The sequence below is a fragment of the Vanessa tameamea genome, chromosome 12 (genome assembly GCF_037043105.1).
Source record: "Vanessa tameamea isolate UH-Manoa-2023 chromosome 12, ilVanTame1 primary haplotype, whole genome shotgun sequence".
NCBI lineage: Eukaryota > Metazoa > Arthropoda > Insecta > Lepidoptera > Nymphalidae > Vanessa > Vanessa tameamea.
This window is the reverse complement of record NC_087320.1, coordinates 1,288,014-1,312,281: the sequence shown is the minus strand read 5'-3', so window position 1 is coordinate 1,312,281 and position 24,268 is coordinate 1,288,014. Positions and strand designations below refer to the sequence as shown.

Sequence of the window (24,268 nt, the reverse complement as noted above, 5' to 3'; positions counted from 1 at the left end):
AATTTCTGGATAGAGAACCTCAGATTTTTTTATCGACTCGTACAGGTTTCAAACTCACAGCCTATAGCTTGACAAGTAGCTACCAAATCTAAAACATAAGCGACCGTCAGGAGATATTATTCGCCACTCGAAACGCGCTGTTTTATCTGTTAGGAAACACGAAAAAATATATCCTCAATTATTAATATTGATGGTGCTATTCTTTCTTTAATCTAACATAAAGTAGCCAATTAATAAGTAATTCAATTTATTTATAAAATATAATATTTAAAAATAACCTTAATGGCAACATTATACATAAAACGTCACCCGCACTGCAAGTGTCAAACTGTCATTCAGCTTTGTGAAACGGCAAGCGAAATGTCCGATTCCGCCGGCGATAATTCAAAACCTCGAGTAGTAGTATTAGGAGGTAGAAAACACTATAATATATTTTAACACGTTGAAAAACGAAACTTTTGTATACAGTTTAAGTCATATTTGATGAGTATATAATATAGAGTTTTTAAATTCTATAACGGTTTCGGAAAGTCTTAGTCATCGGGTGACCTAAGTGTTTTTTTATTGTCTGATCGTGCTATTTGCTTCAGGGTGCGGCTTCATTGGTCGGAACCTGGTCGACTATTTGATAACAAATGATTTGGTGAGTTGGTTACGTGTGGTGGACAAGACTCCACCGCAACTGGCTTTTTTAAACTCAGCGCACACTAAGGCTTTTGAAGACCCCCGCGTTGAATATAAAAGTGCAAATCTTATTAATCCAAGTAAGTTATATTATTTTTTTATATTTAAATAACTCAGAATGTTACCAATAGATTATCTAATCCACAGAAATAATACTAATTTATTCAGTGGCAAGCATTATATTAAGTCTATTTTTTAATATTGATATTTAAGTTCCTTCAAAAGAAAAAAAAAGTTTTCAATTTCAAAAATAACTACAAAAAAATAATTTTTTTTTGACATTTACACATTGTCTTAATAAACATAAATCCATTCCAAACTTGTCCAATATCATTTTACTTTGTTTACTGAAACACCATGCACTAATATTATCTAAGCACCTATCACATTATTTTTAACTATATAATAATGTAATTAGAGAATATTCATTCATATACATATATTTATATAATTAAATTCAACACATTTCTATGGCCAAGTGTTATAAGAATCGAATAAAATTTTGAGTACTAATTGCAAAATATAAACCACATATTGCACTTTATCAAATTGTTCAAATAATAATAAATTTATTTGTACTTAAATGGCACCAGTTTAAAAATAATACTTGTCTATTGAATGCAAAAAGGCTTATGTTATATACAACAAACAATTCCAGATCATTATTTCTATTCTAATTACAAAAATAAGGAGTTTTTGATATTGGACTTTTTAACACCAGGCCAGTTTGTATTACATGGTAACAAATGTATGATATTTAACAATTTCCTTCAATATAAACCCAAGTGTCGTTAAAATGTCGTAATGTGTCGTTGACATTTATTATGATAGCTTATCAACGGATGAATCATTTTAATAATATAATGCTACTGTTGACCACACATTAATTGTAGAACTAAGATATTATTAATTAAAACAAAATTATATTTAGAATCATAATCAATATGTTGAATGTTTATTATATTTAAATGTTGCCATTATGTGTCAATATTTAAGTTATTGGGATGGTGTGTGTGTTTATTAACGCATCAGACGTGACATAACAGATTTATACAAATATTTTTTTATGTATTGTAATGTCACCTCATTGCCAATGTAACACTAGGCTCGGGGAAGTAAGATGTTATATTGCTTGTGCCTGTAGTCACACTGACTCGTTCAACCTTCAAACTGGAACCAAATACTAAGTTTTGCTATTTGTGTATTTTTATATATATTGATGGATTTGCTTCCCATGCTAAGCTTTCATAAAAGACATAATGAGAGAAATGATGTGGCTTTGAAATTCCTGTGAAATTATATTTAAAAGATTTACAATTTTTATTGTATTTCTGGAACATTCTTTCCTTTATTTATATGGTAAATTCTGAATAATGTATGAAAGTATCGCTGAAGTCTCGTATTTCAAATAGTTTTTAAATACAGCTCAAATGTGCTTACAGTGAATTTAGTGTAATTTGACCACTAAAGACAATTAACCTCGGTGACGATTAATTCTCTAGCAAAATATAAACAGGACAAATATTTGAATATTATCATCAATCACTCTTATCACAAGTGATAAGGTAATTCTTTACCAACAAATGTCACATGCATGTCCGGTTTCTTTTTTTTTTTTATTTCCGTCGTAAATTTTATCTAATGCAAACTCTTTTAACAACAAAAAAAGTGGTATTGTAGCTTTGTTACAAAATAAGTGCACGGTTCGAAATTCAAATGTTATAATAAATTTTACCACATATTGGAAAAAAATTATGTCAATTTTTTTTATGTAGCGTAACTGCGAATTTTGCCAATAAGCCTTTGGGTAATTTACAGCACAAAGGGCATAAGAATGTCGTGTCGTAGCCCTTACAAAGCAATTGTCCATGGACAGGCATTGAATGGTCCAATTAGGTCCATTATACGATGGATCATAGCTAGTTAATAATGAATCCGTTGTACCAGTCAATATAACATATTTTTGCATTAATTTTGGCAGACTGTAAATGTATTACTGTAACGTTTACGGTGATTAAATGTATAATATATTAAAACATTAAAAACCCAAACGTAGGGCCATCTGAGACCTTTCCGGGGCCTTATGACACACGACAATATATATATCGTGTAGACCAAGTACAATATAGAAATAGTGGTAACCTCTTTTTAAACGATACTTAATTCATGTTAAAACAATTGTATAATAAAGTAGCCTTAATTTTTTTTTCTTTACATCTTGTCACAATTGGTTGAAAGAACTAATTCCATATTTAAATTAAATGGCTAAAAAAATATTGATCTTGTCGTCGAAGAGGGAAGTTTATCCAAAAAAATATGACGAGAAAGACAATAATATTGATTAGTATTCAAGTGTAGCTACTAACAATGGCTGCCGTACACAATAGTCGTTAAAATGATATTGAGTGAATATATTAACCATGTCCGCGCCAGCTAATGTTGCAGGCGTGAGGGTATGCACTTTTAATGATGGGTTTAAAAAAATACCGATACATAATCACCTATCTCTACGTGTGAAATGTTTATTTTTTTTAATTTTAATATAGTTTTTTGGTCTGGCAAACGTCCACTATAAAGCATTAATGCTCCGTGACTGATGTATATGCTGGCTGCCTGAAATAATTGACTATTTCTTTAAAGTAAAAAAAAACTAACATTAATTGAGTCAAGTTTTCATTCTGGGCAGTCTTTTATTTGGTCTTTGCCTCGACGATAAATAAAATATAAAGTTTTCTTTTTAAATATAATAATTTCATTTCGTTTTGCGTTAATTAAATATGAGAATATTTGTATTTTTTCACTAATACATTTATTAACTCTAAAATTACTAAGTGCTTTGGGATAAAAAACTAAAATAAAGTTATTTTTTTTATTTTTATAATTAGTACTAACATTATTCAATTATACTTCTTATGGTAACAATGACACAACAAAAAGGAATTACAATAATTATACCTAATTAGAAATGTTACTCGACATAATCCTAACATAACATAAATTAATCTTTTAATTAATTCTAATACATATTATAAAAAAATCCGATGATAAAAAAAAACAGTGATTTGTATATAATACTTATAAATTGTTTATATTGGATAGGGCTTTAGATTTCCAGCGAAGAATATCCGTTATTCTGCCTTATGAATCTTGACCAGATTATAATAACCTTCTGCAAGGAAAAACTCGAAACTCACCGCAGAACATGTTAAATGTCTGAATGTGATATGCGATATTGACTATAATAAAAACAAAATGTTTAGGAAATTAAATTAAATATCACCGTAAGTCAATTATCAAAATTTCACGAGTGAGATACAAAATGTAACTTCCAGCGGCTTCCAGAGTTGTATTCATAACATCATAACAACTAATAAAAGACGAACGCTTTTTTATATTTATCGATATTATTTGAATTGTACAGTAACATGTACTTGTTACGAAGTAAATAAGCTTGCTTAAGTAAAGGGAATATGTATATTTACAGTAATGTTGTATTAAAAAAAAAAAAATTTAAAAGGTATATAAAGGTTCCGTAAATTTTTCAGTGCTGCAAAGATCTGTCATAAATTACATAGAAGCATAAATTGAAAACATATTAACTTATAACTTAGTCGTGCTTGAATGTATTTGACTAATACTTAAAACTTCATTAAATAGTCGTAATCAGTCAGTAACTGCAAGGAAAAACTCGAAACTCACCGCAGAACATGTTAAATGTCTGAATGTGATATGCGATATTGACTATAATAAAAACAAAATGTTTAGGAAATTAAATTAAATATCACCGTAAGTCAATTATCAAAATTTCACGAGTGAGATACAAAATGTAACTTCCAGCGGCTTCCAGAGTTGTATTCATAACATCATAACAACTAATAAAAGACGAACGCTTTTTTATATTTATCGATATTATTTGAATTGTACAGTAACATGTACTTGCTACGAAGTAAATAAGCTTGCTTAAGTAAAGGGAATATGTATATTTACAGTAATGTTGTATTAAAAAAAAAAAAATTTAAAAGGTATATAAAGGTTCCGTAAATTTTTCAGTGCTGCAAAGATCTGTCATAAATTACATAGAAGCATAAATTAAAAACATATTAACTTATATATAACATAAAACTTCATTAAATAGTCGTAATCAGTCAGTAAAGCTAGAACTTAATTGAAAAGTAACGAAAAATAAGATATTTATAGTTTAGAATCTAGAGAGATATAGAGTAGAGAATGTGTGTGAGTGGCAGGTACAGCTTTGTGCCGGTCAGCCACCACTCATCAGATAGTCTACCGCCAAAGAGCAATACTTAATATTGTTGTGTTCCGCTTTGAAGGGTGAGTGAGCCGGTCTTGTAACTACAGGCATTAGGGTCATAACATCCTAGCTCCCAAGGTTGGTGGTGCATTTATGTTATATAAGGAATAGTTAATATTTGTTACAGCGCCAATGTCTATAGGTAGTGGTAGGGGTCACTTACCATCAAGCGGTCCATTTGTCAATCAGCCTAGCAATTACATAAACAAAAAAATCACAAAAAACGCCTAAAAGACTACTGTTTGATAGAAACCAAAATAGAATATTCTAGAAAGAATATCGAACACATCTGTTAAAAAATATTAATTATCTTCGTCATCTACGATGATCAATCATTAATCACGTGTCACGTCGAACGCTTAGGCTATATTCATATATTTGAAACGAATCCGTCCTAATAATGTTTACTTTGACTAGGCGAACTGATCTAATACAATATAGTCCAATACTATTACAACACAAGTTAAGAGTTCAGACTTTAGGATCGATCTTGCAATTTTTAAGTTGCTAGACAGTCCGATTATTATTTTAAAGCTTTGCGGTAGGGATTTGTGTAGACCTACTCAGTCATCATATATTCTCCCGCCAAAACAGTAATACTTTATAGTATTTTTGCGTTCTAGTTTGTATGGTGAGTGCACCAGTATAACCACAGCCACAAAAAAAAAATAACATCATAGTTCCTTGGGTTGATTGTTAGTGTCACATCAGCAATGTAAGGGATGATTAATGTTACACTTGTCGTTTGTGGTGGATCAGGTGGCATTTGCCAGTCTGCCTACTTATGCCATTAAAAGCTATCAAGATTCTCGCATGCTGTCGATTAATATAAAGCTGAACAATTTTTTTATTTGCTTGAACTAATTATTGAAAGTACTTGTCAGATTTAAAAGAATACGCGTGCGTGTCGGGACGCTCCAAAAAAGTAATGACTTAAACTAATCTAAGTTGAACTATTTAATATTGTACTTGTTTAACTTGAGAAAAGCTTAGGTTATTAGTTAAATTTTATGTATATTAATATGATAATCTAAGGAAAAGTTATTATTAACATATTTTATTAATTATAAAATTTATTTTATTCTTAGTTATTTGAATATGTGCAATATAATTTTGTGTCTGTACATTATTAGTATCATTATTAGGCAATAATGCCTACCGCTGCCGTATTCTTAAGAGAAAGGGAAGCCAGATAGACTGACGCCGTAACGCGTTACGTAACGAAGTGGTTTACTTTCCCATCAGAAGTTATCACTTCAAAAATATTTTAGGTAGTCCATTTATTAAGGAAGCTTTTAGAGTATATAATTTATTATACGCCATGAACAGAAAGAGCAGACCTTAACTCCGCGTGGAGGATCTAGTACATAACAAAACCTACCGTTACTATCCTACTAAAGTTAGTGTGGCGATTTATTCATCCGTTCATTTTTTCAGCATCATGTGCAAAAGCGTTAGAGCCAAATGGATCCCAATGGGACCTAGTAGCCAACTGTGCGGGCGAAACGCGCGTGGGGCAGATGGAGGCAGTTTACACGGAGGGCATCTTCACACTCAGCGTGAACGTCGCCAAACAGTGCGCCAACTTGAAAGTACCAAGATTGGTTGAAATATCCAGCGGGCACATGTATAGCAGTGATAAGGTATTCTTCATAGACAACTTACCTTTTTCTTCTAGCTATAGACTCTCACAACCTCCAAATCTTCCATCCGCGCTCTTTGGACCTACAATATAAGATTCTCGTTGTATAGAAAAGTAAAAACCAAAATAATAAATCCTCAAACTCAAATTGTGATGCTGCCTGCTAATAAACATATGCAGGCACATAAATATTAAAAAAAATACAACTTATAGATAAGATACACCAAAGGCACGGACAACACTTCTGTGTACATACAAATAAATCAATAAAATAAAATAATAAGGATTTGTACTTGAATGGGCGTAAGTGTATATTCTTTTCTGCGCCCCTGATAACCCGTCTGAAAAATTTCATGATGATCGGTTGGGTAGTATGTATGAAAAGCGTAGGCAACACACAAACGAACTTTCGCATTTGTTATATTAGTTAAGATTTATATGACATCTTTGAAGCTGTAAATGTAATCGAGTTAACATTTTAATTGACGAAGTACTTTATTCATTAGTCGAATTAAATTTTACTTAATTTGGGGTGTCAGTGTAAGGCTTCTCGTAGCACGAAACACGAACAGTTATCAGTATTCCCTTGGAAAATTTTAATTAAATGCCATAGTTCTTACTTATATGTAATGTATACATTGTCACGTATATTTACGAGCGGCCGCTTCGCTCGGCGTAATTCAATTTTCATTATTATTTTATCTTTTAAATAAAAACAAGCACCCAATGTACAATAAATTTTAAGTCTTCTTTTGTAATTACTAACTGAAAAAATGATTCCACCGATATACATAAAACTTGTATCAGAAATGCAGCGTCTTCTAAGGAATTTCAAAGTTAGTAGTATTTCAAAGCATATAACCATCTACGGACGATTCCGCGTCGATTAGTGTCTTAGTCTTATTATGAAACGTTCGGTAGTTTAAAAAAAAAAAAGATATACTAGCAGATTCAGGCACACGTTGTCTCGGTTACGTCATACCTAGTATTATACTATATAATAAAATAAAACGGCACTTATTCTAAGTCAAAATATACAGCGGATTTGCGTTAAAAAAGAATGCGATATTTTATAGATAGATAAAGATTGTTATGTAAAATAATTGCGAAGTTTCACTTATAATTTAGACAATTGACAGAACTAGCGTCAGTTTCAGGTTATTTCATCAGATGTACGATTTGTAAATCAAATTGAAATATATGTCCAATGGTTCGAACTTGATTGGTTAACAAATATAGACTTCAGTGTTTATAATACTTCACTTATAGAATTCTAATGTACCATATTTGTATATATATCTGTGCTTGATTTTCCCCGCCACCACCATCACACCATCGTGACCATTTTTAATCGATAAGACTCGTAATTTTTATGCATATAGCTTCCGTAAGAATCGATGTTTTAATCGTGATTAGGTAACAGACATACCTAGTTAGTTACACACAAATAATAGCAGTGTTCGGGATTTGTTCGATTCCAATGCCTTCACAAAATATTTAACATGTTGCACATTGGCTTCACTAGATGGCGTTGGGATCGAGTTAAATCGCGATGATGTTTTGTTCACGGAAAAGTAGATAGTTAATTTAGTTTTAATAAAATTTGTCTTGTTCTGAAGTACGGTGTTTATTGTTTAAATATCCTAAGTTATACTGAGTTCGAGATATTTTCGTACGGAATTAGTACAAGCAGTATAAATAATTTGAACATCATTGTGTAAAAAACCGATTTCGTTGACCCGTGCAAACTCGAGCCGTAAAGTTTATTAATGAGTAGCTGTCGCCCGCAACTTTGCGCACCTCTTAAGTGGCGTCTTTAGGCGTTGGGTATAAAATGTACGGTAATTGGAGTTCAAGTTTGCTTTATACAAAAATTCATGAAATTCAAACAGTTCAATGGGTTGAACGTGAACAAGCTTTCGCATTAATAATATTAGTATAAATTATTATTATGACATTTCTGCAGAAATTGGTTTTGTTTTAATTATACGTAAAAATAACTTTTAACCGTCGTCTATAATAGCTGGTTTCACTAGGTAATTATATCCGTTATAAATAGCATGTAATTGTGTTTTCCTTCCTGCAAAATTATTAAGCGGACGGAATAAATATAAACACAAATGACATATTTTTTTTTATATAACAGACTCACTCGTGATTAGGTAGGATAATAATAATACTGATAGAATAATGTTTTTAATCAGACACGAATTTGTAAAAACGAGTTCAGGTTCGGATGCAAATACTCGTCGGCGTTTTCAATGCATAGGATTATAAGCACTGCTATCTTTGGACAGCTACAGAGAATTTCTTGGCAGAAGAAATCCAAAAACTTTTATTGACTCGACTCAGGGTATGATTCGAAATTTGTGTCATTTTCAGCTAGTCGTTATATCAATTAGGCAATAGTGCTCGAAATATAATGTTTGTGATTATGCAGTACTAGTTGTTGCCCGCGTTCTTTCTTGGAGTCTAATCTTCTTTCATAGCAAATTTCATCAAATTCGCTTCAGTGGTTTGGCCGTGAAAGAGCAACAGACAGATAGATAGGCAGACAGCAATATAATCTCGTATTTATAATATAGTATAGATTTTGCATAACAATATCTCCTGCTTTAGTTGACTAGTATTTGAGTCGAAATTCGGTGAACACTAGTGTATGTCGTACTGCTTTGCCTGTATCATTTAGTTTATTTTTCAAACAAACGACGCACTCATGTTACTTCTGGGAACTTACGTTTAAGTTTTGTACATTATAAGAAAACGCTCCGACTTACAAAGGCGTAGCACTCGTAGCAGTAATTTCTAATGCGAATGAAACCGCGCGGAGTAACTAATAGTAAGAAATAAAATAAAAAAAGTACGATTATTTCTAATTACATATTAAAACCTCATATTAACCGATTATTGCGGGTCCCAACTCAGATAAGCACCACTGTTCGAGTACTTTATTTGTGTTTATAATTTATCTCGTACCGGGCGGTAAAGGAAAACATCCTGAGGCAGCTGGAATTGTGTCTGGTTTTAATGTAATTCTGTCACATGTGTATCCACCAACCGACATTGAAGCAACGTGGTGGAGAGAGCATCAAACGTTCTCTTTAACGGCAATCGGATATTAACAGACTGTTCTTGAGTTTTTTTTGTATTATATTTATTTAGTTAACTATTTCATTCCTAGCCACAAAATGAGGATTGTCCGGTGGAACCGTGGACGGTGGAGGGTCGTATGAAGAGTCGCGTTGAGCAGGAACTCAAGAACATGCAATCAGAATTGAACTATACCATACTTAGACCGGCCATTGTCTATGGAGTGGGAGACAGGAGGAGTTTGAGTGAGTATCAAATGGTATTTAATTATTCTCATTAAGACAAATGGAAAATCAAATCAGGGATCAATTGAATGTAGAGATCGAACAAATAAAATTATTCATTCAATATTATATGTTTGGCATTTTCACCTAGTTGAAAATAATTCGCTTTTATTTTAAGACAAACATTCTTATTCCCTTTTTTAAACAAGGTTGCCTGAAGCAAAAAATATGTTTCCGGCCACAAAGGAAACATTTAAATTTAGTTTATTTTGAGTAATACACAAATAATCGAAAATATTACGTATATTATCTTTCATTGTGTTAGGAATATATCATATTATAAAAAAAGTAGTAAAATTGTCTATTTACATCTCATTGTCTTTGATTAAGATATTATACATATTGATTTAACGTCGTGTCAGTGTTTAACCACAAACGAAATGACGTAATAATGGACCCGGGGAATAAGGTCATAGGGGGCAAGGTTGTAGTTGCGGCTAGCCTAAATCCTTCCTATCTTTTCAACCCCACTCACAAGAAAGAGATAGCAGCATATTTTATTGTGTATTTTTGTATTACTTATGGAGAACACGCACACAATTTGAAATATAATAACGGAGCCAGTTTATTTTAATCATATAGTTCAATATTATTTTAAAGAACGGTTTCCAATTATTATTATTGGCTGTAATATTTTTTCTTTGAAGTATACCTACACCGATAATAATTACTGTACACAGCCCCGCGCCTACTCTATGGCGGTATATACAAGCATCTGGGCGAAACGATGAAGCTACTCTGGACGGCCGACTTAAAGATGAACACGGTCCACGTCAGCGACGTCTGCCGCGCGATCTGGATCCTCGGCAATGAGCCCGAAGCGAACGGGAAGACGTACAACGTCGTCGACGACGCGAACAGCACCCAGGGGAGCCTCGCAGAGCTCGTGTCGGAGATATTCAAGATCAATCACGACTACTACGGAACGGCTATATCCACTCTGGCGAAGGTAAGCTAAGTACGCACGGGGTCGTCATTCTCGTATATATTTCTACGGAATTAATTCAAATCATCGGTCCTTCGGTCCCAGTCTGTGCAAAGAGATATCAAATCGATCCTCCCCTCTACTACTTTACGCTAATATGAAATATACTACAACGTTTACGTTTTCCAGAACGACATCGCGTCGGTGGCGGAGGAGGCGAACGACAAGCACCTGACGGCGTGGGCGGACATCTGCCGCAAGTACGGGCTGGCGCACTCGCCGCTGGAGCCCAGCGCGGGCGCCGAGCTGCTGCTCAACAAGCAGCTGTGCCTCGACGCCGCCGCGCTGCGCCGCCGCCTCGCGCCCGCCGTGCCCGCGCCCTCCCGCGCCGCGCTGCTCGAGGTGCGGCCTCTTGGCCGGCTCGGGCCAGTGGAGAGCTCTTGGGCTTTTAAACTCTCGTTGACATCAATAAAATTTACAGTTGTTGTAGGAAGGCGACGAAACTAAATCCAATAATTAATTTCAGGTACTTCAAGACTACGCTTCCATGAATCTCTTCCCCCAAGAGCTCCTGCTGTGACCGCCCCGATACTAAAGACTTCGATTTGAAGCTATTTTTATGAAATTTTATAATACGCTCCATATTATATGCGATTTTTGAACCTTTACGCGACCGCTGCAGCGGAGCTGAGCTTATCGTAACTGAAGACATTAACTTGAAACGAAATTATTTTAATCATTTACATAGTAGATTATATCGACAACCTTCGCTGCCTTATCGAAATTATTTAAAACTTTTAACGACTTTTAACATTGATAAAATTTTAAATTCACTACGAAGTTGTCGTTTATAACATTATAAAATATTTGATAAAAAGGACGAACAGTCCAAACTATTCAGGGTTTGAATTTATATTAATAAGGTTTCCATACTGTGATAAAAAAAAAATTTAACGGGCAGAGAAATTGCCCAACATTTGGTCAAACTATTTTGTACATAACTCGGAATATAAAAACAGTACTAATGATAGACGTAAAAAATTAAGACTGGCAATACCAAAAACCACGTCAATATGTTTTTTTTTTCACGAAAAAATTTTAACATTTTTTTTATAACTAAATTCCATCCGGTAGGAATTACTTAAATTTAACTTTAAAAAGTGAATTATTTGTACTTAATACAATTTGTATCCTTACCATTGTTTTTACTATTCATTAAGTACTTAATTTTAAAGTATATTAAGAGAAATTGAAATTAAGAAAATACTTTATTCAAGTAATAAACTATTTTATATGAATATTTGTAACATCAATAGATACGGCATATTATATAATCTATGAACTAAATACAGATATTTATAAATAGTGGAAAACTGTCAATTTTTCTAAATATTGTACGTCGAAATTAAGATCCAGCCAAAATTAAAAGGTATCACAAATAATATTTGTCTTCGAACATTATTTAATTAATCCTGTTAAATTATCGGCGTGCATTAGTACACACACTAATGTAAAAAGATTACAACAAAAAACTATTTAGATAATATTTGCTAATGCCCACCGATAATTTAACGCGGTTGTGTGCCTTCGTGACAGAACAGATCTGTATAGTAGTGACAAAGAAATCAAAGTATATTTCATATTAAAATTAAAATAAATCTATTAATGATCATTGGTGTACATTTACAAAAAATATATATATTTATTGTTTTTAAATTTGATAAATAGTATACGAAGGCGTATCTACAATTAACATTTGTCATTTATATACATTCCGTACATTCAATTCTTACTATTCAAATATTTAGCATTTGAAATAGATGTATGTACATGGGTACCACCGAAATATTGAGGATTCTATTATTTAAATATATTTAATTAATAATTTTGTGATCCTCTATAAGCTGGCTGCGACGAGTTCTTCGCCTGCTATTAAACTGTTGTTATCGTGTTACTATTAAAAAATAAAAATCAGAAATGACTGTCAACTAAATATATTAATTGTATTGGTTACAGCAAATATTCGGAAAAGAAAATATTGAATAGCTTTGAACTATTTTGTATTCGGCTGGATCTAAATGAATTGGAATACATTATTACTTAAGTCTTTAATTGAAGTATGCTTTTGTACAGTCAGTAAAAACTAACTACAAATTCGATTTGATTTCTATTTTCTAACTTTCAATTGATAATTTAATACGATACATGTGTTTTATAGTTTTAAATCACTCCTAGAAAACCTAAAAATAGAAGATTACTTTTTGCTGACGGTACATATATTTTTCGTTTATTAACGAAAAACTGCTCAACTGTCAAAGCTTATAAGTTTTATTTGCTTGTATTTTAAGAATGCTTGATTATAAGATGCGTTTTGAAACAAAGTTTCCTGCAAAGTTTTCCTGATTTTGCATTTAAATTCGTAACCGAGCTACGATGTATTCGGTCTTATGTAATTATTTGCAAATAAATGTATTGTAAAATATTTTCGTTTTATTTCACCAATCTGCTTATAATTAGAGTAATAACCAATGAATCGTTTACATATACGGTTCAATAAATATACGGGATAAATTCAAATCTAGAAATAATAGTTATATAATATTGTTGATTTTTAAGTTTGAACAAACTCCCTCGTTGTCTAGTGAGGTTGCAGATCGTTTCCCTCTCGCCCTGTTCCCCAAATTGAATCCTATTGTGCCATCTTATTATGAGAATGAGAGGGAATATAGATTGTCTTTGATCGCGCACACGCTTGTGCCCTATTATATCTCCTAAGCACAGGGCCAGATTTAAAGGTCTGGAGGCGGATAGCTAGGAGGTGACGCTAACCAGAATATTTTTAGTTGACTGTTCAATATTTTCCATATTCCTAATACAACCCCAATTCAATATCAGATTTTATCGAACCATTCACGCCATTTTTAGCTTTCCTATATTAAGCGAATTTTTAGTGTATATAAGTAACCGATATATTTAGAAATACGAATGAAGATCCGTACAACGTTCCAAACATTTGTATAGCCCGGCAGTTAAATTAGTGATAACAATGCATATGACTAAGATCTATGAACTAAAATACTCGCCTTTTGAAGATCTAATCGCTGTTAACAAGAGGTTAAAGTAGAAGATAAAAGTTTGTATGGAAATTAATTATTTTTGAAATTCTAAATATGGAAATTCGTCTATAGGCAAAGCCAAAACTCTGCGGGTTTCTTGCAGTTCTCGGTGGAGGCTGTTTTCCGAAACGGTGTTAGAGTTGAAATAATTACGGTTAAAAAATTGTATTTATTTATTTATTGTAAATTTTAGTTGAATAAAATACATTTATATTTGAATTCGGTGACTTGATTTACGTGTATAAGAGTTCTTACAAATCAAAATCAAAATGTTCTTTATTCAAGAAGGCTCTTAAAGCACTTTCGAATCGTCATGTTAGTGTTAAATTAAATGTTAAGTGCTAGCTTACCTTTTCGGAAAGTAGATTCTACCGGTAAGAATCTCTAGTTACTCTTTTCCAACATTCCAATTGCAGAGTATGTCAATCAAGTACAATTAAATTTATGCATACCTCGCCTAGAAATTAACAAATCGCGTCTAAGTCGCCGATTTTTTTATCATTCATATAATCTTTTAATGAGTCAAATGCCTTATTTATAAATGTTTTTTGACATGAGCTTTAAAGTTTAAAATAACTGTAATCTTATTCTAGAATGGAATAAGAAGTTTATTTTCTATTTACACAATGATTGTCACCATTTTTTTAAAAAAAAAAATATTTTTTTGTATATACATAATATTTAAGGTATATACAATATTGTTGTAAACATTTTGTGAAGCAACTATAAGTTTACCCAGTTTATTAAAAACATCCCGAAGAGATTCTCGAGCTCAGAGATTATAAACAGACCGGACAGCTCTATTTTGTAGGATGAATTTCAACCAGTTTCAATATCTGTAGTGTCACTCCAAAGAAAAACAGTTTATAGCGGCACAATTAGACATTTTTATATACACGGTACACGATTATTATTTAAATAAAATGCAACCAAATATTCAATACATTTAATTAATACTCAAATATAACAATATGGAGTCATATTAGCTTAAAATTATTGCACTTCTTTCCGAAGACAAAATTTAAATCATAAATATACGACAAACAACAGTAACAACACAATATGGCGTGGTATAGAAGTCACTATTGATTTCACTCATTGGCATTCTACGTTTGAAAGTTCGAAACTTATTTTAATTACAGAATTAAGTAAATTTATCCATTTAAATTATTTCACGACAAAAGTCCTAATTACTGTAATTCATTCTTATCTACTGACTGAATAATAAATACATTCGAATAATGTCATTTAAGTACTACGCATAGTATGTCGAAGGGAATCCATTTTAAAACTAAAAATTAAGATAGAAAAAAAAATATTTTAAAACTTATTAAATCAAAACAAAAAGTTTTTACATTACTTTATTTAACGTGCAATGTTTGTTAGTTCAAATATGCAAGTTGAATTGAAACCACTTCCTCGTATCCAGTGGAGTAGAAATTGTATACATTGGTTCAGTTGAATTTCAGATGACAATGCATTTCTATGATAAGCACAACAAGATTCTACACCCAGAATTTGATACAAACGAAGGAACTCCTCTACGATCACAGCTCGGCATAGACAAAATATTTTGATCATAGAAGCTTTAAAAAAATTTTTTTAACTATTCATTTATTTTTAACACAAAAAAAATGTACGTAATACTTAAACCACATAACATGTACTTTTGACTACAATATAACATAGTACAATAATCACAACTCTGTAATTTAATATTTAATTAAATTGAACTAAAATTAATTTATACATTAAATCGTTTACAAACCGGTAAAACTTCACGCATACAACACTAAATAATATAAATTACAACATTCGCCCGAATATTCGTCACGTATATTTACATCCAGCGAAGCGCAAGTCGACGGTCACGGCCGGACGGTCGCTCAGGCCGAGCCGGCGCCGGACGGTCATCCGTTAGTGTCGGCCGCGCCCACGTGGCAGAAGTCTGTCAGCGGAACTATCACTACTTGTATCTAGAAAACAGAAGACATTTAATTTAATTTTTACTTGGTGGTAGCGCTTTGTAGCACTCAGCAGTCGTATATTCTGTCGACACGCAGTAGTACCTACTTAGCATTGTTGTGTTAAAGTTTGAAGGGTGAGTCAGTGTAACTACAGGCACAGGTGAAGTATTGTGAGTTTTAAGGGACATAACAACTTAGTTCCCAAGGTCGGTGGCCCATTAGCAATGTTTGAAATGGTTCAATTTTGTTATGGCGCCGCAGTGGTGATCACTTACCATCAGGTGGCCCATAAGCCATTCCTTACTAATTCATAACAAAAAAAAACGAATGTATTATATTTAATACATTAATTTTTTTAAGGTGAATAAAATCGCAAGGGAACTGAATATGTGTGTCAGATAAAATTGTATAACAAATGTAATTACAAATCCGCAGAGAAGCGGCATGGTAGAATAAACTCCAAATCTGGAGAAAAATATACAGGATGTTTATTATTTACGTTTACAATTACTTATTCGATGGCAGAAAACGCTGAGTTTGCTGGTGAGAAACGATGGTTATGACCCGACTTACCCTCAGCTGGTCTCTGTTGGGGCCCAACAGGTGCTTGGGTTCGGGCGGGTCGCAGATGTCCGAGCACTTCGGACAACGTCTGTTGGCAGTCAGACAAGATTTAAATTGTATTTGTTCCTGACTAACGATTTGAGTACACGAGACAACACATGACACTGATTGAATTTGATTTAATTTAATCATAGTCTATTTCAACGGCGAGACGAATAATAATGATAAAACTTATTTTTACTGAAAACGAACGTGTTATCGTAAGTTTCAAATTAAAATTAAAGTGACCATAAGAAGTTGGAATAGTGTCGTTTAATAATGACTCCATAATATAACAAAACTATTAGAAAATCACATGGAATACGTAAATCAAGTTCGTTAATCTCTACCTGTTCCGTTACAATAGGCTCAACAAATGAAACATTGACTTTCCCAAGTGGATAGGCACAAGAGCGTTACCCGTGCTTCCCGGCGGGGGGGGAGGGCGAGGCGGGCCCGGCGGGCGAGTAGAGCGGCGTGTTGAGCTCGTCGAAGTCCAGCGCGCCGTCGATGTTCAGCACTCTGCGGGACACGAGCGTTACATGGGACGTCCGACTGGGACGCGAGACTTTTAAGCATTGATAACAAAAAGACATTCCTCAAAATTAAAATACACACATCAACACTGTCTAGGGATATTTTTAATCTACTCAATTATTTCAAAATTTATTAAAGATAACATGCAACACGTTTATATTTTTATAAAGCCCATTTATCTGACTATACTCCAGATTAAAAAAAACTTATTATTTTAAACTTATTATTAATGTTTGCCTCAAGAAAATGTGAAAAATATAGAAAATTTAACTATAGCAATTTTTTCAAACAGTTACATTTATAAAGTTACAACATTGGACTGCTACTGCTATCCTAACATAATGCTAGCTCACCTATTTTGAGCAGAAAATCTGTGCACTCTCTCGACGACGGACGCCACGTGCTCGACGCCATTCTGTACTCCCCACACCAGTATTCCAATCTAAAAGAGACATCATTATGTAAAAACGACTTAAACTATCCAGAAAACACACAAAAAAATTATCAAAATCGGTCCAGTAATTTAATATGAGTGAATGACATACGCACGAATATTAGTTCCCAAGGTTGGCGACGAAATGGCTATGTATGGTTAAAATTACATCCGGCACAAGGCCATGTGGAATGGTGACCACCATGAAGGGACCGTTTCCCGTTCGTCCATCCACATAAAAGCAACTTTTTTCTTATATAACTTACCTTGACCCTGACATCGGGCTCGTTGTACTCGCAGTACTCATAATTGTTGTCCTGTTGTTGCGGACAGTTTTGGCACGTGATCGAGATGCGAACTGTACGCAGGACTACTTCCGGTACCTGTGGACAAATCAAAACGTGTTCAACATTATTCTTTAGATGATTCGAAGACGTGAGTTCTATTTTCAGTATCGTTTTATGCGTCAACCATAAATTACGTCTGTTACATCTACACGCACTTTTGTGAGACGATATATATACGCATTTTATCTTAACTTACTAACTCTGTGTACCGCATGAAACCTTGAAAAGACACAAACCTTTCCAATGATACTAGATTTAATAATATGATATAAAACCTTATACAGCAGAAAGGCTGTCCCTTTCTATTGTATACGGAGTGAAAGAGAAAGAAAGGGTTGTCTGCCAGTTCCCTCTAATGTAAAGAACTTCGTTCCAAAACACAAAACGAGAGACAACCAATTGGAACAAATTTGCGTTCACTATATATTATGTATTAAACAATGGAGACATTAAAATATTTAAACAACATTTGAGAATAATTCAATGACAAAAAAGAATGTTCTTAAAAATCCTCTCCGACTTAAAACAATGACAAAAATAAATTAAAAAAATAATACATAAAATCCTATACAAAAGTAAGAAATAGAAGGAAAGCGAACGAGAGGGCAAGGTTGCCCGTGTACGGGCAGACATCGAAAACCACGTAGAACGAAGTCCAAACAATTTTATGCTGGAAACTAAATTTTCGTTATTCTGTTAATAATATAATATTTTTTTCCAGTGATAAAGTTATGCAAACCGTTGAATAATAATATAAAAAATTCGCGAATCGATACGGTGAGTTTCGTTTGTAAAACACGGGATCGAGTTTCGAGTGTAAGTAAAACAAATAGTAGGGGTGAAAGTGACAGTGGTAGTGGTGACCCGTGTTTACGCAGCAAACGTACGAGAACGGAGGTAGTCCGATATGGACACTTCTAATGCCGTCAACGTCTACCCGCAAACGTCAGTCTCGTGAACAAGACGTTCGTAGATAATGTCGAAATATCGAGCTCCACCAAATAAAAATAAAAAACATGGTAAATATCCCGTTTTAGATACTGTTAATATAATAATTGTGAAAATTTTTTAAGGTAAGATTTGATAAAGTCAATCACACTTACATCGTATGTCACAGCCCATACAATGAGCATGCTCTTCCTGAACCAGACCCCTTTGGGATAAAGATCCACCGTCCACTCCGTTAGCTTATCAGCTGCCACGTCGTCTATGGAGGGCCTGGTCGAGAATATGAACGTGCGTGTGTGATAACACGGCAGGGAGTGGAAATTGTCAACAGCGAGCACCAAACCCCACGTGTCTTCGGTGTAGAGACGGGGTGTAAAGAGCATCCGGCCGGCTTCTGTCTCTTGAACTTCTGCTATTCTTTCATATTGACCTGGAATTTATTATCAGAGCCCACTGTGACTTAATAAGGTACCACGTTGTAATTATTACTTATGATCACACGTATGGTTGATGTCTGAGAAGGATTATTTTATTAAATATAGGTAGGCTGACTGGCAAAGGGGTGACCGAGGTTTAGCGGATGATGAAGATGTAATAGGTCCCAAGATTGGTGAGGCATTGGCGTTCTAACGAATGGTGTATATTTATCACAAGGCCAATGTCTATATTTGGTGTTGACCACTAACCATCGGATAGACAATTTACTCGTCCGCCTAAGTGATAACCACTGTCCGTACATTCGATAAGATATATAAACTATACCTTACACCGTCAATACGCCATCTTGGGAACTAAGATGTTATGTCCCTTGTGTTTATAGTCTCACTCAACCTTCAAACCGAAACACAACAACTAATTACAACTGTTTAGCGGTAGAATATCTAATGAGTAGGTGCTATTTAAGTCCTACCACCAATTACCACATCTTAACAAGTGAATGTCGTAAGAGTATATAATGTTTTTTTGTAATTTGCGTTAAGACCATCCAGGATGCCATCACCACTATCCACAAACGCCTGAGTAAAGCATTCCAAGGGCATTTATCTTCAGACAAGCGGTTGGCAGTAAAAGTCTATCAAATAATTTTTCTTGCATTATTCGATCACAATATACCGGTCACGAATAAACAAAGAGGAATGAGGGCATTACTGACTACGAACTGGGTTTTCACTAAAATAGCAGATTTCGCTCCGCACTGTTTAATTCAGATTTCCGACATACCTGATTGATAACTCATTGCAATTGCCATTCGTTCCATAAAGAACTCCTTGTGTTCCTGCGTTAACGGACACAACAGCAACTTTGCCAATTGATTTGGACACATCATAGGAAATCTGGAATTATATTTATTTATCGATAAGATCCTTATCTTCAACAAAGGATACACATTTGCAGGTAAATTGTGCAATATTAGTTCAATATCTATGTGCTCCTTTAATAACAGGAGGCCACATCGAGAACATTAAATTTTGACTAAGCTGGGATTTAAGCGAAAAGAAATGTTACATAGTGGTACTTAATTAATTAACATGCAAACTACAAAAAACAGTTAAACTAATGACAATGGAATTCTATGAAAAAGACAATGTTATGAAAATTTGAAATTAAAGACATTCTTTCAATAAAAATTAAACTATCTATAATTTTAGACGTGCCAATCTCCTTAATCCTAATTAAAATAATATATATATAATAAGTTAAGTCGAATACTAACCGGACATGTGAAAAGACCGTAGTGACGAGGGAGTCCCAGTGCACTTTCAATTCGGTCTCGGAGAGGTCACTCGTGTTCAGCCTTTCTTTCTGTTTATTTAACCAACGCACGACGAATCTATAACATAAAATATATAAAAATATTTTCGATGATGCTTTTGCAATCGATATAGTTTGTGGAATTAACTCACTGGTAGAGCGTCATCTCGTTGTGCAGCACGAGGTCACTGTGCTGCAACAGCAGCAGGAGCGTGTCATCCTCCAGCTCCGCAAGCTCACTGTCTACCACCCACTCCATGTTCCACTTGACAAAGTTCTGGCAAGCCTGCAACAAAACAAACATCCACATATAATAAAAATATGTATGCTTTCACACACACACACACACAAATTTGCATGCTGTAAAATTATACTAATTTTTACTAACGTAATTTTATTTATCATGTATTTATAAGAATATATTTTTTACTTTTTATAATAAATAATTAATAGAATTATATTTCCATTACGAACAGAAAAATTTGGTTTGAGAATCTAATAATATATTTAAGTGCGAATAACAATGGCATCATGGATGTACAAATAAATGTTAAGTCTGAATACTGCACTAACACCGAATAATAACCGGATTTTCAAAAAGAAACCAACCAACTACATACTAACATACTCATAAAAAGCCGAGGTGAGCCGAGAAGACCCCAGAAGGCGTGCGTCTTAACTAAAGATTGCAGATTCGAACCCACACATGCACCGCTCAATTTTGATATGCTTAATTTGTGTTTATAATTCATCTCGTGCTCGGCGATGAAGGGCAATATCGTGATGCAACCTACACGTGTCTAATTTAAATAATCTTCAGCAACCCACATTGGTCCGGCGTGAGGAATCAAAAACTTTCTCCTCTTAGTAAGAGGCCTTGGCCCAGCAAAGGGACATTTTCAAGCTATTTACTATATATATATATATATTTTACTAATATATAAAAAAGATCTATGATAAATAGACTTTCTGGAAGAAATATTCTAATTTAATTACCTTGGCAACATCATTATGGCCACAAGCCATGGTGTACTGCATCCAAGCGATAAGTTGTCCGCGTTTTGCTGCCTGCGCTATATGCTGAGACATGTAACTCAGACATAGGGTTACAAGGTCCTGGTGAAAATGAAATCAGATAAGTACACTAATAAGGGTGAAAATGTTGACACTCGGTCACAGACACATACACTAAGTCTAAATGCATGAACACACACTTACAGTATAATAGCACTCATAATACATGCAAACCCACAAAACAAGCATACTCACAATATCACACATTCACAATACATATGAAATCATAATACACATGCACTCACAATAGAGACATGCTTTTACTCAATGTACATGAAAATAAAACTTCTTTCATAATATACTTTTTGCTTAAATCATCTCACCCTCTCATTTAATTCTTACATCTTGGTTGCCAATATGACACCTCCTAAGGTTACTACTACTACTACTACTACTAGTACAAGAATACTTATTGGTTTGATTACCTTAACATTGTATTTATCAGCAAGGGACAGCACGGGAAGCACGGTTTGATGCGATATCCTAATTTGGCCAGTATAAAAATACTTCAGGAAGTGAGGGAAGACAGATGCACCAGTGGGAGTTTCCTGCAATATTATACGGCTTTCACGCCACTCACTCCATTCACGATTCATTAGCATAACCTGAAACAAAAATAAAGTCTAATTAATTTTTAGGAAACATTATTGTTTTTTTAAAATTAAATATATATAAAAACTATTTTTCGCCCATGTGTTAGGTTGGCGGTTGTCGTAAGTTTCAGTTTTAAAATAGCCCATGTCCTTCTTGGGGGTTTAAGCTATCTTAAGAATACCAAATTTTATCAAATTTGATTTAGTTGTTTAGGGGAAAAAGTGCAATAGTCAGAGTTACTTTCGAATTTGTAATATTAGTATAGATTTAAGATTTTTTTTTGTATGTGGCACACACAACAACATCTCGGTGAATTATTATATTTTCTTGCAATCACATTTTCACCTGGAATACTTCACTGCTGGCACATAATATGAGCCTGTGGGCAGGATAGCCGACACCTCCCACCTCCAGGATCAGATCACTCATCAACTGCTCTGCATACAGAGTTGCTATCTTAAGCAAAACACTCTGTGAGTTGTCCACCTAAACAAAGAAATATTTTCAACAATTTCAAATATGATTCAATCCCTAAATCAAATATTTAAGCAAATTTAAATTTTAAAAGCAATTATTTTAAGTTAATTTTAATACAATTTACAAAAACTGACTGAAATTTAGTTAATAAATCAATACTTATATGAATAAAAATCTAATTTGATTGTCCTTAGAATAACAAAAATTATAAAATATTTATTTAAAAAAAAAGTTTTATTAAATATACAATCTGTGATTTTCCCAAAAAGACATTTTATAAGTACAAGGAGATTCTCTATATCAACCAAGTATGAACAATTATAATTATTAAATAATTATTGAAAATAGAAAGATTACTGATCTTTTACCGGAGGTAAGTAGCATAACAATAGTAGATCTATATGATATGAGATACAAATCTGCTTTCTACAAATAATGCAGTGCTGCATATTAGGGACAATTCTATTAAAACTCGGCAGTGAAGATTATTTTTCATTATCTTAATCTATATGATAGAATTTGTAATTGTAATTATTTATCTATTTATTTATTTGGAATTGTAAGATGTTTAGCAAAGATAATAATAAAAAAAAACTATTTTAGAAATTGTTAAATACTAATCTCTTTTTTTACTACATGAATTCCTTCTTAGGTATTTTGGAAGAAATCTCTTTAGAATTAGGTTTTCAAATTTATTTGTCGTTTGACATAATTGTACCCGTATGTTATTTTAGGTGAGTATAACAATATTAATTATATTAATGAGAATTAGGATAATTACTTCAAGATCTTCATTATTAGTTGCTTCATTTTTGTCAGAGCTGGTCGATGTCGTAGCTGAATCAACTGTTAAATAATTCATTTTATCTAAAATGAACAACGTATCAGAGTAACATTATCATAGTGCAAGATATATATTTTTAAAACACTTAATTCATATAAAATATACACTAATAATGATAACAATAAAAATGTTACTATTATTTGTTAAAAAAATTCTAATCGACGATTGTCTGACAGATGGTCATTTGTTTACATTGACATTTGACATTTTATGGCACCAGATTGTATATTTACTAAAAGAAATTTCATGAATATAAAATATGCATTACAATATACACAAAGTTATTATTAGTGTAAAAGTTAAAAGATATTATGCTTAAATTAACCATCGAATTGGTTGTCATGATTACCATTTGAAAATTGCAATACTTAAAGAATACGTGGTCTTTTGACTCTATGGACATAAATTATTTACAAAAATTGCTAATAGTTATTTGGTTTGACTTATGTGTCAGGAACGATAACATTCTTGATTCCTATAAAAAGACAAAAATATAATAAATTGATGTAAAATATTAGAACTTAAAGGTGGTTTGATACAAAACAGTGAGAATGGGCCTTAAGAAAAAGAAAAACGTTATTATCCTATCATGTTGCATGGTTGCTTGTTTTATTTTGTACCAGCTGTATTTCTTCTTAA

General features: G+C 33.1%; 2 protein-coding genes across 3 annotated transcripts; one reads left to right on the top strand and one right to left on the bottom strand.

Annotated features, from left to right (window-relative positions):
- The first annotated feature begins 316 nt into the window (after window positions 1–316).
- LOC113402418 (uncharacterized) lies at window positions 317–12,018 on the top strand. Its single transcript, XM_026642659.2, has 7 exons — window positions 317–412; window positions 591–764; window positions 6,434–6,639; window positions 9,820–9,973; window positions 10,693–10,961; window positions 11,127–11,339; window positions 11,464–12,018. Exons 1-7 carry the CDS (start codon window positions 361–363, stop codon window positions 11,515–11,517), a joined length of 1,122 nt encoding a protein of 373 aa, XP_026498444.1. The 5' UTR covers window positions 317–360; the 3' UTR covers window positions 11,518–12,018.
- Window positions 12,019–15,320: 3,302 nt separating this feature from the next.
- LOC113402412 (BTB/POZ domain-containing protein 17) lies at window positions 15,321–23,806 on the bottom strand. Of its 2 annotated transcripts, none has more exons than XM_026642652.2 (13): window positions 23,567–23,806; window positions 22,654–22,794; window positions 22,140–22,319; window positions 21,637–21,756; window positions 20,793–20,926; window positions 20,603–20,719; window positions 20,110–20,222; window positions 19,044–19,318; window positions 17,860–17,976; window positions 17,514–17,602; window positions 17,044–17,145; window positions 16,594–16,672; window positions 15,321–16,029 (listed from the first exon to the last, which is right to left on the bottom strand). In XM_026642652.2, exons 1-13 carry the CDS (start codon window positions 23,645–23,647, stop codon window positions 15,964–15,966), a joined length of 1,614 nt encoding a protein of 537 aa, XP_026498437.2. In that variant the 5' UTR covers window positions 23,648–23,806; the 3' UTR covers window positions 15,321–15,963. The 2 variants fall into 2 exon arrangements, with proteins under 2 accessions (XP_026498437.2, XP_064072495.1); XM_064216425.1 differs by having other exon boundaries at window positions 16,594–16,681; window positions 17,068–17,145.
- Between the last annotated feature and the right edge of the window lie 462 nt (window positions 23,807–24,268).

Bases quoted from the DNA above. Each gene is read 5' to 3' on its own strand.
- LOC113402418 (XM_026642659.2), top strand. From the start codon at position 361: ATGTCCGATTCCGCCGGCGATAATTCAAAACCTCGAGTAGTAGTATTA. The intron at 413-590 runs GTAGAAAACACT...TATTTGCTTCAG, and splicing joins TCGAGTAGTAGTATTAGGAG to GGTGCGGCTTCATTGGTCGG. The intron at 11,340-11,463 runs GTGCGGCCTCTT...AATTAATTTCAG, and splicing joins CCCGCGCCGCGCTGCTCGAG to GTACTTCAAGACTACGCTTC.
- LOC113402412 (XM_026642652.2), bottom strand. From the start codon at position 23,647: ATGAATTATTTAACAGTTGATTCAGCTACGACATCGACCAGCTCTGAC. The intron at 21,757-22,139 runs GTAATCAAACCA...CATTTTCACCAG, and splicing joins CTGATAAATACAATGTTAAG to GACCTTGTAACCCTATGTCT. The intron at 17,977-19,043 runs GTAAGTGTGATT...ATTTGTCCACAG, and splicing joins TATGGGCTGTGACATACGAT to GTACCGGAAGTAGTCCTGCG.